The 15,176-nt window shown below is 41.4% G+C and overlaps 2 protein-coding genes across 2 annotated transcripts; both read right to left on the reverse strand.

Moving 5' to 3' along the window:
• Positions 1-2,271: 2,271 nt before the first annotated feature.
• LOC143321358 (zinc-binding protein A33-like) lies at positions 2,272-3,699 on the reverse strand. Its single transcript, XM_076731661.1, has one exon. It carries the CDS (start codon positions 3,697-3,699, stop codon positions 2,272-2,274), a length of 1,428 nt encoding a protein of 475 aa, XP_076587776.1.
• A 5,025-nt stretch (positions 3,700-8,724) lies between these two features.
• LOC143321366 (zinc-binding protein A33-like) lies at positions 8,725-10,152 on the reverse strand. The gene has a single exon (XM_076731670.1). The coding sequence runs from the start codon at positions 10,150-10,152 to the stop codon at positions 8,725-8,727; it is 1,428 nt and encodes a 475-aa protein (XP_076587785.1).
• Between the last annotated feature and the right edge of the window lie 5,024 nt (positions 10,153-15,176).

The raw sequence follows: 15,176 nt of genomic DNA on the forward strand, positions 1-15,176 counted from the left end.
ATTAATGACTGTGGCACTATGAGGATGACTGTGAGGATGTTGAGGATGTGATGAAGATTATCTCGCATGCTTTTCTATGGGGCTCTGTGTTGTCAGTGCACAACGGCTGCCTTTCGCACGCAGCAGAGAGAATACGACGGGCGTCTGCTGAGCATCTGCACCAAGAGTGGCAGGTGCTTCACTCGGCCTGCGTGTCACTTTGAGGAGCAGCGTTCAGTCCAACTGACAGACTGGAGGCCGTTCAGAGAGTGAATGAGTTCCAGCAGGGGGCGCAGTCACACAAAGCAAAGCACAAACGCACACAGGCGGATGGCAGATTGATGCTTATGTTATAACAAGTTGACTTTAGTGTCAGACAATCAGAGGCAACAGCAGTTTATCACTGGAGAATAAGAAGAAGCTTCCGGTATAATGATTGATCAGAGCCGCACCGTTATCACCAAAATGACCGTCCGGATCAAAGTTCAGCACCACGATCGTAATGTTGAGGCGTGGTTGTTTTCCTCTGGGGAACAAAATCAGTCTCCTTTATTGGTCTGACATCAGAAAGGCTTTTCATGTTCCGAACTAAACTAAACGTACCAACATCGCCCACAAATCAGGATTGTGTGTGAATGATCGAAGCTGAAATGGTGATAGAGAATGATTCACTGAGCAGGCCTACAGAAAGTACAGTCAGTGTCCTTCTGTGGTGTCTTGAGGTCAGTGCGAGCTCTTAGTCACATGAAGCATCGCTGAGGTCAACGGGAGCCGCTGTGTTCACTCTGAAGCTCTGCCGTCGTCTTTCTGCAGCCTGTGACTGAGCTGCACTGACAACACTGAGCTGGCTTCTCTTTGTCGGCTGTCTTTCACTCTTTCTCCCATTCCCTCTGTTTCCAACCTTTCTCAATCATTTCTCTGCACTTGGCTCTTTCTACTTTCCTTTTGTCTCTTTTTGTCTCTTTGGGTTTCTTCTGTATAATAATATTATTAATCCTCTAGTTCTCTGATTCTTCCCATTATTGCTCTGTTCTCTTACGTGCTACACGTGTTTCTATAACTTCAAGAAAATGTGTTAAGGTGTCATCAATAAAATGATCATTTAAATAGAAAAGTCAGTCAGTTTCTCTGATTCCAAACACAGAAAGCAGCATGGCTTTGACTGTTCGTACTGGCAGAAGTAACTCGGGACACACATGAACTCAGTCATGTTTTCAGCAGAACATTTGCAAAGCAGGTAGAAAACCAACAAGTTTTTCAACACAACATAAAGTCAGTCCACAGTTATCCAGAGTACATCCTGACGTCATCCAACACACACTCATGCGCTGAAATTTGAGCATTTGCTGTTTTTATTTGGGATCTTTCATTATTTTCTCATGTTTCATCAACTAAATAAATCAACACACTGATATTAGAAACAGTCTTTAGTCGCAGCCTTAATTCACACAATCTTAAAGTCACTAAAATACTTTGTAGAGAAATACAAACAGCATCTGACACCATTCAATCATTTCTGCAGACTTTTCTACAGTGAAAGAAGCGCAAATAAGGAAGGAGGCTGAGTTTGTTCATCTGGATAAAACTGAAATAATATGTGGAAGATTGTATTTGACACAAATGGCAAAAAATGAACAGCTGAATTATTACATCAACGTTCTCCACAGTAAAACATGTTGATCACAAAAACATAGAAACAATCTGAAAATCTGCATTAACAGAAATGCATTTTGAGAAATTTAATGATATCTTTTTAAACTTGGATAATAAAAAGACAGAAAGTAATTGTGAAATGACAAAAATAAACAAGGCAAGATGAGGCTTTCTGTTCTTCTATGATTTCAAATGAAAGCCTTTTTAAAATGTGTGTTTGTTGGTCATCCTTGAAAACTTCAAATAAATCTGTAGATGAAAGTTTTCTTATTTTAGTTATCACATTAAATCTACTCGTCCAATTTCTTGCAGCATCTTTATGTCACAAACACCATTTTGGAAAGAACGCTTCACACACTGAATTAATCCTAAATTCACACTTCAGTTTGTCATTCTGTGCTTTGGAAATATATTTGATGTCAGACACCGACCAAGGAATGTGTTCCATCATGTCATTTGCTGAAAGAGACAAAACGTTGTTTTTTATTTAACCTGGATCTCAAAATTTTCTTCATTTGCTTTCAAATTACAGGATTTTCACCTTTCAAGAACTAACTGTTATTGTCTGTGATTGACATGAAAGCAGCACATTATAAAAATCTGGATGAATCACTTGGACCTCACCATCCTCCCTGATCATCACACAGAAACATCACTTTGACACATTTTGATAGCAGCAGTTTTAGCATCACCAGCCTTTCCAATACTGAAAAATGGGAAGAGTTTCTCAGTGAAAGTGCCTTTGTGAGTGTAGATGTGAGTCATGTCTTCAGGGTCGTAGAAGAACACCTCCCCCCTGTCATAGTCCAGCTGGACTCTGATCCTCTGGAGACTCTTCTTCACTGTGACAGTCTTACCAAGACCATTACTGTATTTTCCACTATCATGCAATAAACACCAGATTCCATATTCTGGTGAAAGAAATATCTCCCCCTTCCTGTCAACTGACTCTTTAGCCAAACCCACTCTCCAGACAGGATGGTCTCCCACCTCCACCTCCCAGCTGTGTTTCCCTGAGCTGAAGCCCTCGGAGCCCAGAACAAAATAGTATTTAGTGTTTCTCTCTGGATTGTCAGGAAGCTGCTGCTTTGTGTCTCCATTCCTCACACTGGTCAGATCATCAGACAGACAGAGCCGGGGGTGTCCAGTGTTTGGGTCCAGAATGACAGGACTGAAGTGGACCTTGTCCTTCATCTTCTTCCAGACTGTGAAGGACAGGTTGCCCAGGTGTTTGGCCACATCTATCAGAGCTCCTGAGAGCAGCTGTGGATCTGACAGTGAGCACTGGACTCTGGCTCTGCTCTGAGTGGCTTTATAACTGCTGAGGAATGGCACGTTGTGTTTCTGCAGCTCTTCTTCAACAGCACAGATACTGTCTGACAGAGAGGAGATCTGCTGCTCAATCATCTTCATCTCTCTGCTCACAGTCCTCCCCTTCTGCTCCTCTTCCTGCCTCAGAGCTGCCAGTCTGGACTCCTCTTCCTCTTTCAGGAACTGGTGGAGCTTGTTGAACTCTGCTCTGATCTGCTTCTCTGTGGACAACAGCTGCTTCTTGGAGTGTTGAATCACTTCTTTGTATGTTTCCTTCACTCGTTTGTATTTGTCCCTCTTGTCCTGCAGAGACTGTAAGTCAGATTTCAGCTGGTCCTTCAGCTCACTGACTGCTTGTTCTACAGGAACCACCTTGTGACTGTGGTGCAGAGAAAACTCACAGACAGGACACACAGCTCGCTGCTCGTCCTCACAGTACAAATAAGAGGCATCTGAATGTTCATCACACACGACCTGCTCTTTCCCTTTCTCTTTTTCTGTCTCACATGATTCAGATTTCTGTCTTCCAGCAAAGGAGTCAGCCAGGTCCTTCAGTGAAAAGTTCACTGCTGGATGGTCCTTTGAGGATTTTCTTTTACAAATGGGACAGTTGTTGTTTTTAGCTTGTTCCCAGAATTGTTGCAGGCAGCTTGAACAGAAGCTGTGGTTGCAGCTCAGAGACACAGGATCTCTGAAAGTCTCTGAACACACATGGCAACTCAGGAAACCTTTGAATAGAGCAGTTTTCTCAGCCATTTGTATCCAAATTGTCTTTCAAAAGGAAGACTCACCAAATTCGTGTCCCTCTGAATTAAAGATCACAATCCTTCTTGTCTTTCTAGTAGATTTCTTTCACCCTGTAATGGCGTCTCAGTCCCAATCAGACACGTCAAAATCAGCTTTAAGTTTCTCTTTCCTCCTTTGAAGTAAATCATTGACAGCTGACATGATATTTTCTTACCAGCAGATGGGGCTATTTGATTTCTTCACTTCTTATCTGTTAACTTTCCATATGATGAGCCTTGGACTCCTTCAAATGAAAATCATTTATTTTCAAGTGAAAAAACAATAAATACATAACGCAGCACACTGACATTGAAAACAAATGATTGACTGTAGAAAAACCTACATTAATACCTAAATTCAAATGTTTGAGGAAATAATCAACACCATGTAGCATCATGTGGAGGGGCATGAAAGGCTGCATGGATACCAGTCCCAGTCCTGTTTTGAAGTAAACTCAGGATTATATTTAGTCCTGGACTAGGCTGATCTTCGACCAGAGAAACCTCAGCAGGTTTAACTGAACATTAAAACACTGGAATAATGTTTTTTTGCTCTGCAACAAACCATTTTGAACACATTCAAAGTCATCCTGTTGTTAAAATATTCAAACCACTGCTTTAGTATAATCAATCAATCAATCAATCAATCAATCAATGTGACCATGTTGGTAGATGAATAAATACATCAGTGTTTTTGCATGTGTATGTTTTGTGTCGTGTCTCCCACTGGGACTCAAAACATTTAACTGCTCAGTGAAACTAAGATGAGAAAGGACTGAAAAAAAAAAAAAGAAAAAAGAAAAAATCAAAGCATCAAAAATTCTGTTTTCTACTTTTTCTTCTGTCAACACAACAACTTGTGATAGAATGAGAAAGGCTTCTTGTCACCACGGAATATTCTGGTCTGTCGTCATAACAAATGAATCACGTCTTACGTTCCATCAGCGTATCTTGTTAGAATTACAATATTTTGTCAAATGACAAACTGAGCACTGTTTCTGGTCACAGCAGCAGCGACATGCTGCCCTTCTTCTCAAACCTCACGCTCATCTGACGTCACACCTCTGCATCATCAAACTTGTTTGTTGTTGTTGTTGTTGCAGCATCTTTTTGTTTGTGCTCGTGGTGCTAAAAAGGTGCTCGTGGAGGGACGCGTGTTGGTGACAACTGATATTTAAGTCCATGTCAGTCATGAAGAAGGCTCTGTAAGCTGAAAGCCTCCACGAGTGTTTTCCTTCATAGCGTGAGTTCAGAAACATCTGCAGGTTGTGAGGTTTGGCTTTGCTGTTCTGTGGTCTGCCTTCTCATTTCAGGGCAGTCCAATCCCACAGGCTGCAGTGTTTGAGTGTGTGTGTCTGCAAGCATGTACAGTACATCTGTTGCTCTCAGTGTGTGTTCTGTAGAAACCTGGTGGGGGTGGGAGGTGTTGTGTGCGAGATGGAAGGAGAAGGCTTTATTTCGGAGGACATATCACTCCCCTGCCTTCATCCCAGGACTTTGTTTTTTCTCTCGATTTCTGCTTTTTCATCTCTTGTTTTTCACGTGTTATCAGCTTTTCATCATTACAAAGTGCTCGTGCCAGAGGAGGCGGGATTAGTCCGATGGACTTCAAAGCACTGAAAACTGTTTTTGTGGGGGTTTGACTTGCGATCAGCTCCTCTGTACTTTGCTCGTCCACCATTGGCTGCCTTCACATTTGTCTCGCCCCTATTGGTCAGACCAAGATATTAAGAGACCGGGCAGTCGGTTTGGTGAGTAGTCCTCAGGTTTCTATTTATTTGGAATATTTATTTATTTATTTTAGTGGATATTTTTATTGTGCTTCTGTCTTTCTTTTCTTTTTCTTTTCTTTTCCTGTTGTGTACAGCTCGTGCACTTGTGCAAGTACTGTCTGTTGTTGTTCAAAGGGACACTGCTCCATGTGAAACATGATTGTTTTAAAGGGATAGTACACCCAATTTGCATCCTGCATGTGTTTTTCTGCAATGACCAACATGGTGTGACTTACTTTTTCTGTTTTTCTGCAGCAGATTTTTCACGTTGTTTTTGCAGTTTTCTGCTGTCCGTTGTTTTTCTTCCATGTAGCTCATTACCACTTTGCCAGAGTGGGACATCGATCACGATAACTCACGTAACACAGGATCGTACTTTGCGTGAACTATCCCTCCAAAGGCTTCGTGGCCTTTTTTAGGATGGCAAAGCTTTTTTGAAAGAAGGTTTTTCAAGGTGAACCACAGAGTTGTTGTGTTGTATCATCCAGTAACAGTGTTAAAGCCTAGTTGACCGTGTCTTGTACTAAAAGGTCAAAGGTCGCCTGAAAGCGTCCAGTGCCTGACTGTGCTGACCAAACGTGACTCCCACCCACCCGCCTCTGAAAAAAGAAGACATAGCAGCATGTGCAGTACAAAGGTGTTGTTCTTCTGTTCTTCTTAGTGTGTTTACTAGCCTTGAAAATCAATAAAATAAGATTGACATATTTAAGATGAGGGAGTTCACAGTATTACACAACTGCAGCTAACTAGCAGCGTAGCTGGCATTTTCTTTGCATGACAGTCGGGACACTTGTTTTTGGTGTTTTCCTTTTTATTTGCTTTCTGGTTTACTGAATGCTGGTATACTCCACCTTTCTCTATCGATTTTCTCAGCTTTTTAAGTGCATATAACTATTTTTGTCTCAAGACGATATGATGAAGATGATAATGATGATGATGATCAAGTCGATGAGATTAATGACTGTGGCACTATGAGGATGACTGTGAGGATGTTGAGGATGTGATGAAGATTATCTCGCATGCTTTTCTATGGGGCTCTGTGTTGTCAGTGCACAACGGCTGCCTTTCGCACGCAGCAGAGAGAATACGACGGGCGTCTGCTGAGCATCTGCACCAAGAGTGGCAGGTGCTTCACTCGGCCTGCGTGTCACTTTGAGGAGCAGCGTTCAGTCCAACTGACAGACTGGAGGCCGTTCAGAGAGTGAATGAGTTCCAGCAGGGGGCGCAGTCACACAAAGCAAAGCACAAACGCACACAGGCGGATGGCAGATTGATGCTTATGTTATAACAAGTTGACTTTAGTGTCAGACAATCAGAGGCAACAGCAGTTTATCACTGGAGAATAAGAAGAAGCTTCCGGTATAATGATTGATCAGAGCCGCACCGTTATCACCAAAATGACCGTCCGGATCAAAGTTCAGCACCACGATCGTAATGTTGAGGCGTGGTTGTTTTCCTCTGGGGAACAAAATCAGTCTCCTTTATTGGTCTGACATCAGAAAGGCTTTTCATGTTCCGAACTAAACTAAACGTACCAACATCGCCCACAAATCAGGATTGTGTGTGAATGATCGAAGCTGAAATGGTGATAGAGAATGATTCACTGAGCAGGCCTACAGAAAGTACAGTCAGTGTCCTTCTGTGGTGTCTTGAGGTCAGTGCGAGCTCTTAGTCACATGAAGCATCGCTGAGGTCAACGGGAGCCGCTGTGTTCACTCTGAAGCTCTGCCGTCGTCTTTCTGCAGCCTGTGACTGAGCTGCACTGACAACACTGAGCTGGCTTCTCTTTGTCGGCTGTCTTTCACTCTTTCTCCCATTCCCTCTGTTTCCAACCTTTCTCAATCATTTCTCTGCACTTGGCTCTTTCTACTTTCCTTTTGTCTCTTTTTGTCTCTTTGGGTTTCTTCTGTATAATAATATTATTAATCCTCTAGTTCTCTGATTCTTCCCATTATTGCTCTGTTCTCTTACGTGCTACACGTGTTTCTATAACTTCAAGAAAATGTGTTAAGGTGTCATCAATAAAATGATCATTTAAATAGAAAAGTCAGTCAGTTTCTCTGATTCCAAACACAGAAAGCAGCATGGCTTTGACTGTTCGTACTGGCAGAAGTAACTCGGGACACACATGAACTCAGTCATGTTTTCAGCAGAACATTTGCAAAGCAGGTAGAAAACCAACAAGTTTTTCAACACAACATAAAGTCAGTCCACAGTTATCCAGAGTACATCCTGACGTCATCCAACACACACTCATGCGCTGAAATTTGAGCATTTGCTGTTTTTATTTGGGATCTTTCATTATTTTCTCATGTTTCATCAACTAAATAAATCAACACACTGATATTAGAAACAGTCTTTAGTCGCAGCCTTAATTCACACAATCTTAAAGTCACTAAAATACTTTGTAGAGAAATACAAACAGCATCTGACACCATTCAATCATTTCTGCAGACTTTTCTACAGTGAAAGAAGCGCAAATAAGGAAGGAGGCTGAGTTTGTTCATCTGGATAAAACTGAAATAATATGTGGAAGATTGTATTTGACACAAATGGCAAAAAATGAACAGCTGAATTATTACATCAACGTTCTCCACAGTAAAACATGTTGATCACAAAAACATAGAAACAATCTGAAAATCTGCATTAACAGAAATGCATTTTGAGAAATTTAATGATATCTTTTTAAACTTGGATAATAAAAAGACAGAAAGTAATTGTGAAATGACAAAAATAAACAAGGCAAGATGAGGCTTTCTGTTCTTCTATGATTTCAAATGAAAGCCTTTTTAAAATGTGTGTTTGTTGGTCATCCTTGAAAACTTCAAATAAATCTGTAGATGAAAGTTTTCTTATTTTAGTTATCACATTAAATCTACTCGTCCAATTTCTTGCAGCATCTTTATGTCACAAACACCATTTTGGAAAGAACGCTTCACACACTGAATTAATCCTAAATTCACACTTCAGTTTGTCATTCTGTGCTTTGGAAATATATTTGATGTCAGACACCGACCAAGGAATGTGTTCCATCATGTCATTTGCTGAAAGAGACAAAACGTTGTTTTTTATTTAACCTGGATCTCAAAATTTTCTTCATTTGCTTTCAAATTACAGGATTTTCACCTTTCAAGAACTAACTGTTATTGTCTGTGATTGACATGAAAGCAGCACATTATAAAAATCTGGATGAATCACTTGGACCTCACCATCCTCCCTGATCATCACACAGAAACATCACTTTGACACATTTTGATAGCAGCAGTTTTAGCATCACCAGCCTTTCCAATACTGAAAAATGGGAAGAGTTTCTCAGTGAAAGTGCCTTTGTGAGTGTAGATGTGAGTCATGTCTTCAGGGTCGTAGAAGAACACCTCCCCCCTGTCATAGTCCAGCTGGACTCTGATCCTCTGGAGACTCTTCTTCACTGTGACAGTCTTACCAAGACCATTACTGTATTTTCCACTATCATGCAATAAACACCAGATTCCATATTCTGGTGAAAGAAATATCTCCCCCTTCCTGTCAACTGACTCTTTAGCCAAACCCACTCTCCAGACAGGATGGTCTCCCACCTCCACCTCCCAGCTGTGTTTCCCTGAGCTGAAGCCCTCGGAGCCCAGAACAAAATAGTATTTAGTGTTTCTCTCTGGATTGTCAGGAAGCTGCTGCTTTGTGTCTCCATTCCTCACACTGGTCAGATCATCAGACAGACAGAGCCGGGGGTGTCCAGTGTTTGGGTCCAGAATGACAGGACTGAAGTGGACCTTGTCCTTCATCTTCTTCCAGACTGTGAAGGACAGGTTGCCCAGGTGTTTGGCCACATCTATCAGAGCTCCTGAGAGCAGCTGTGGATCTGACAGTGAGCACTGGACTCTGGCTCTGCTCTGAGTGGCTTTATAACTGCTGAGGAATGGCACGTTGTGTTTCTGCAGCTCTTCTTCAACAGCACAGATACTGTCTGACAGAGAGGAGATCTGCTGCTCAATCATCTTCATCTCTCTGCTCACAGTCCTCCCCTTCTGCTCCTCTTCCTGCCTCAGAGCTGCCAGTCTGGACTCCTCTTCCTCTTTCAGGAACTGGTGGAGCTTGTTGAACTCTGCTCTGATCTGCTTCTCTGTGGACAACAGCTGCTTCTTGGAGTGTTGAATCACTTCTTTGTATGTTTCCTTCACTCGTTTGTATTTGTCCCTCTTGTCCTGCAGAGACTGTAAGTCAGATTTCAGCTGGTCCTTCAGCTCACTGACTGCTTGTTCTACAGGAACCACCTTGTGACTGTGGTGCAGAGAAAACTCACAGACAGGACACACAGCTCGCTGCTCGTCCTCACAGTACAAATAAGAGGCATCTGAATGTTCATCACACACGACCTGCTCTTTCCCTTTCTCTTTTTCTGTCTCACATGATTCAGATTTCTGTCTTCCAGCAAAGGAGTCAGCCAGGTCCTTCAGTGAAAAGTTCACTGCTGGATGGTCCTTTGAGGATTTTCTTTTACAAATGGGACAGTTGTTGTTTTTAGCTTGTTCCCAGAATTGTTGCAGGCAGCTTGAACAGAAGCTGTGGTTGCAGCTCAGAGACACAGGATCTCTGAAAGTCTCTGAACACACATGGCAACTCAGGAAACCTTTGAATAGAGCAGTTTTCTCAGCCATTTGTATCCAAATTGTCTTTCAAAAGGAAGACTCACCAAATTCGTGTCCCTCTGAATTAAAGATCACAATCCTTCTTGTCTTTCTAGTAGATTTCTTTCACCCTGTAATGGCGTCTCAGTCCCAATCAGACACGTCAAAATCAGCTTTAAGTTTCTCTTTCCTCCTTTGAAGTAAATCATTGACAGCTGACATGATATTTTCTTACCAGCAGATGGGGCTATTTGATTTCTTCACTTCTTATCTGTTAACTTTCCATATGATGAGCCTTGGACTCCTTCAAATGAAAATCATTTATTTTCAAGTGAAAAAACAATAAATACATAACGCAGCACACTGACATTGAAAACAAATGATTGACTGTAGAAAAACCTACATTAATACCTAAATTCAAATGTTTGAGGAAATAATCAACACCATGTAGCATCATGTGGAGGGGCATGAAAGGCTGCATGGATACCAGTCCCAGTCCTGTTTTGAAGTAAACTCAGGATTATATTTAGTCCTGGACTAGGCTGATCTTCGACCAGAGAAACCTCAGCAGGTTTAACTGAACATTAAAACACTGGAATAATGTTTTTTTGCTCTGCAACAAACCATTTTGAACACATTCAAAGTCATCCTGTTGTTAAAATATTCAAACCACTGCTTTAGTATAATCAATCAATCAATCAATCAATCAATCAATGTGACCATGTTGGTAGATGAATAAATACATCAGTGTTTTTGCATGTGTATGTTTTGTGTCGTGTCTCCCACTGGGACTCAAAACATTTAACTGCTCAGTGAAACTAAGATGAGAAAGGACTGAAAAAAAAAAAAAGAAAAAAGAAAAAATCAAAGCATCAAAAATTCTGTTTTCTACTTTTTCTTCTGTCAACACAACAACTTGTGATAGAATGAGAAAGGCTTCTTGTCACCACGGAATATTCTGGTCTGTCGTCATAACAAATGAATCACGTCTTACGTTCCATCAGCGTATCTTGTTAGAATTACAATATTTTGTCAAATGACAAACTGAGCACTGTTTCTGGTCACAGCAGCAGCGACATGCTGCCCTTCTTCTCAAACCTCACGCTCATCTGACGTCACACCTCTGCATCATCAAACTTGTTTGTTGTTGTTGTTGTTGCAGCATCTTTTTGTTTGTGCTCGTGGTGCTAAAAAGGTGCTCGTGGAGGGACGCGTGTTGGTGACAACTGATATTTAAGTCCATGTCAGTCATGAAGAAGGCTCTGTAAGCTGAAAGCCTCCACGAGTGTTTTCCTTCATAGCGTGAGTTCAGAAACGTCTGCAGGTTGTGAGGTTTGGCTTTGCTGTTCTGTGGTCTGCCTTCTCATTTCAGGGCAGTCCAATCCCACAGGCTGCAGTGTTTGAGTGTGTGTGTCTGCAAGCATGTACAGTACATCTGTTGCTCTCAGTGTGTGTTCTGTAGAAACCTGGTGGGGGTGGGAGGTGTTGTGTGCGAGATGGAAGGAGAAGGCTTTATTTCGGAGGACATATCACTCCCCTGCCTTCATCCCAGGACTTTGTTTTTTCTCTCGATTTCTGCTTTTTCATCTCTTGTTTTTCACGTGTTATCAGCTTTTCATCATTACAAAGTGCTCGTGCCAGAGGAGGCGGGATTAGTCCGATGGACTTCAAAGCACTGAAAACTGTTTTTGTGGGGGTTTGACTTGCGATCAGCTCCTCTGTACTTTGCTCGTCCACCATTGGCTGCCTTCACATTTGTCTCGCCCCTATTGGTCAGACCAAGATATTAAGAGACCGGGCAGTCGGTTTGGTGAGTAGTCCTCAGGTTTCTATTTATTTGGAATATTTATTTATTTATTTTAGTGGATATTTTTATTGTGCTTCTGTCTTTCTTTTCTTTTTCTTTTCTTTTCCTGTTGTGTACAGCTCGTGCACTTGTGCAAGTACTGTCTGTTGTTGTTCAAAGGGACACTGCTCCATGTGAAACATGATTGTTTTAAAGGGATAGTACACCCAATTTGCATCCTGCATGTGTTTTTCTGCAATGACCAACATGGTGTGACTTACTTTTTCTGTTTTTCTGCAGCAGATTTTTCACGTTGTTTTTGCAGTTTTCTGCTGTCCGTTGTTTTTCTTCCATGTAGCTCATTACCACTTTGCCAGAGTGGGACATCGATCACGATAACTCACGTAACACAGGATCGTACTTTGCGTGAACTATCCCTCCAAAGGCTTCGTGGCCTTTTTTAGGATGGCAAAGCTTTTTTGAAAGAAGGTTTTTCAAGGTGAACCACAGAGTTGTTGTGTTGTATCATCCAGTAACAGTGTTAAAGCCTAGTTGACCGTGTCTTGTACTAAAAGGTCAAAGGTCGCCTGAAAGCGTCCAGTGCCTGACTGTGCTGACCAAACGTGACTCCCACCCACCCGCCTCTGAAAAAAGAAGACATAGCAGCATGTGCAGTACAAAGGTGTTGTTCTTCTGTTCTTCTTAGTGTGTTTACTAGCCTTGAAAATCAATAAAATAAGATTGACATATTTAAGATGAGGGAGTTCACAGTATTACACAACTGCAGCTAACTAGCAGCGTAGCTGGCATTTTCTTTGCATGACAGTCGGGACACTTGTTTTTGGTGTTTTCCTTTTTATTTGCTTTCTGGTTTACTGAATGCTGGTATACTCCACCTTTCTCTATCGATTTCTCAGCTTTTTAAGTGCATATAACTATTTTTGTCTCAAGACGATATGATGAAGATGATAATGATGATGATGATCAAGTCGATGAGATTAATGACTGTGGCACTATGAGGATGACTGTGAGGATGTTGAGGATGTGATGAAGATTATCTCGCATGCTTTTCTATGGGGCTCTGTGTTGTCAGTGCACAACGGCTGCCTTTCGCACGCAGCAGAGAGAATACGACGGGCGTCTGCTGAGCATCTGCACCAAGAGTGGCAGGTGCTTCACTCGGCCTGCGTGTCACTTTGAGGAGCAGCGTTCAGTCCAACTGACAGACTGGAGGCCGTTCAGAGAGTGAATGAGCTCCAGCAGGGGGCGCAGTCACACAAAGCAAAGCACAAACGCACACAGGCGGATGGCAGATTGATGCTTCTGTTATAACAAGTTGACTTTAGTGTCAGACAATCAGAGGCAACAGCAGTTTATCACTGGAGAATAAGAAGAAGCTTCCGGTATAATGATTGATCAGAGCTGCACCGTTATCACCAAAATGACCGTCCGGATCAAAGTTCAGCACCACGATCGTGATGTTGAGGCGTGGTTGTTTTCCTCTGGGGAACAAAATCAGTCTCCTTTATTGGTCTGACATCAGAAAGGCTTTTCATGTTCTGAACTAAACTAAACGTACCAACATCGCCCACAAATCAGGATTGTGTGTGAATGATCGAAGCTGAAATGGTGATAGAGAATGATTCACTGAGCAGGCCTACAGAAAGTACAGTCAGTGTCCTTCTGTGGTGTCTTGAGGTCAGTGCGAGCTCTTAGTCACATGAAGCATCGCTGAGGTCAACGGGAGCCGCTGTGTTCACTCTGAAGCTCTGCCGTCGTCTTTCTGCAGCCTGTGACTGAGCTGCACTGACAACACTGAGCTGGCTTCTCTTTGTCGGCTGTCTTTCACTCTTTCTCCCATTCCCTCTGTTTCCAACCTTTCTCAATCATTTCTCTGCACTTGGCTCTTTCTACTTTCCTTTTGTCTCTTTTTGTCTCTTTGGGTTTCTTCTGTATAATAATATTATTAATCCTCTAGTTCTCTGATTCTTCCCATTATTGCTCTGTTCTCTTACGTGCTACACGTGTTTCTATAACTTCAAGAAAATGTGTTAAGGTGTCATCAATAAAATGATCATTTAAATAGAAAAGTCAGTCAGTTTCTCTGATTCCAAACACAGAAAGCAGCATGGCTTTGACTGTTCGTACTGGCAGAAGTAACTCGGGACACACATGAACTCAGTCATGTTTTCAGCAGAACATTTGCAAAGCAGGTAGAAAACCAACAAGTTTTTCAACACAACATAAAGTCAGTCCACAGTTATCCAGAGTACATCCTGACGTCATCCAACACACACTCATGCGCTGAAATTTGAGCATTTGCTGTTTTTATTTGGGATCTTTCATTATTTTCTCATGTTTCATCAACTAAATAAATCAACACACTGATATTAGAAACAGTCTTTAGTCGCAGCCTTAATTCACACAATCTTAAAGTCACTAAAATACTTTGTAGAGAAATACAAACAGCATCTGACACCATTCAATCATTTCTGCAGACTTTTCTACAGTGAAAGAAGCGCAAATAAGGAAGGAGGCTGAGTTTGTTCATCTGGATAAAACTGAAATAATATGTGGAAGATTGTATTTGACACAAATGGCAAAAAATGAACAGCTGAATTATTACATCAACGTTCTCCACAGTAAAACATGTTGATCACAAAAACATAGAAACAATCTGAAAATCTGCATTAACAGAAATGCATTTTGAGAAATTTAATGATATCTTTTTAAACTTGGATAATAAAAAGACAGAAAGTAATTGTGAAATGACAAAAATAAACAAGGCAAGATGAGGCTTTCTGTTCTTCTATGATTTCAAATGAAAGCCTTTTTAAAATGTGTGTTTGTTGGTCATCCTTGAAAACTTCAAATAAATCTGTAGATGAAAGTTTTCTTATTTTAGTTATCACATTAAATCTACTCGTCCAATTTCTTGCAGCATCTTTATGTCACAAACACCATTTTGGAAAGAACGCTTCACACACTGAATTAATCCTAAATTCACACTTCAGTTTGTCATTCTGTGCTTTGGAAATATATTTGATGTCAGACACCGACCAAGGAATGTGTTCCATCATGTCATTTGCTGAAAGAGACAAAACGTTGTTTTTTATTTAACCTGGATCTCAAAATTTTCTTCATTTGCTTTCAAATTACAGGATTTTCACCTTTCAAGAACTAACTGTTATTGTCTGTGATTGACATGAAAGCAGCACATTATAAAAATCTGAAAGAATCACTTGGACCTCACCATCCTCCCTGATCA

Source organism: Chaetodon auriga, chromosome 5 (genome assembly GCF_051107435.1).
Source record: "Chaetodon auriga isolate fChaAug3 chromosome 5, fChaAug3.hap1, whole genome shotgun sequence".
In the NCBI taxonomy this organism is placed as follows: Eukaryota; Metazoa; Chordata; class Actinopteri; order Chaetodontiformes; family Chaetodontidae; genus Chaetodon; species Chaetodon auriga.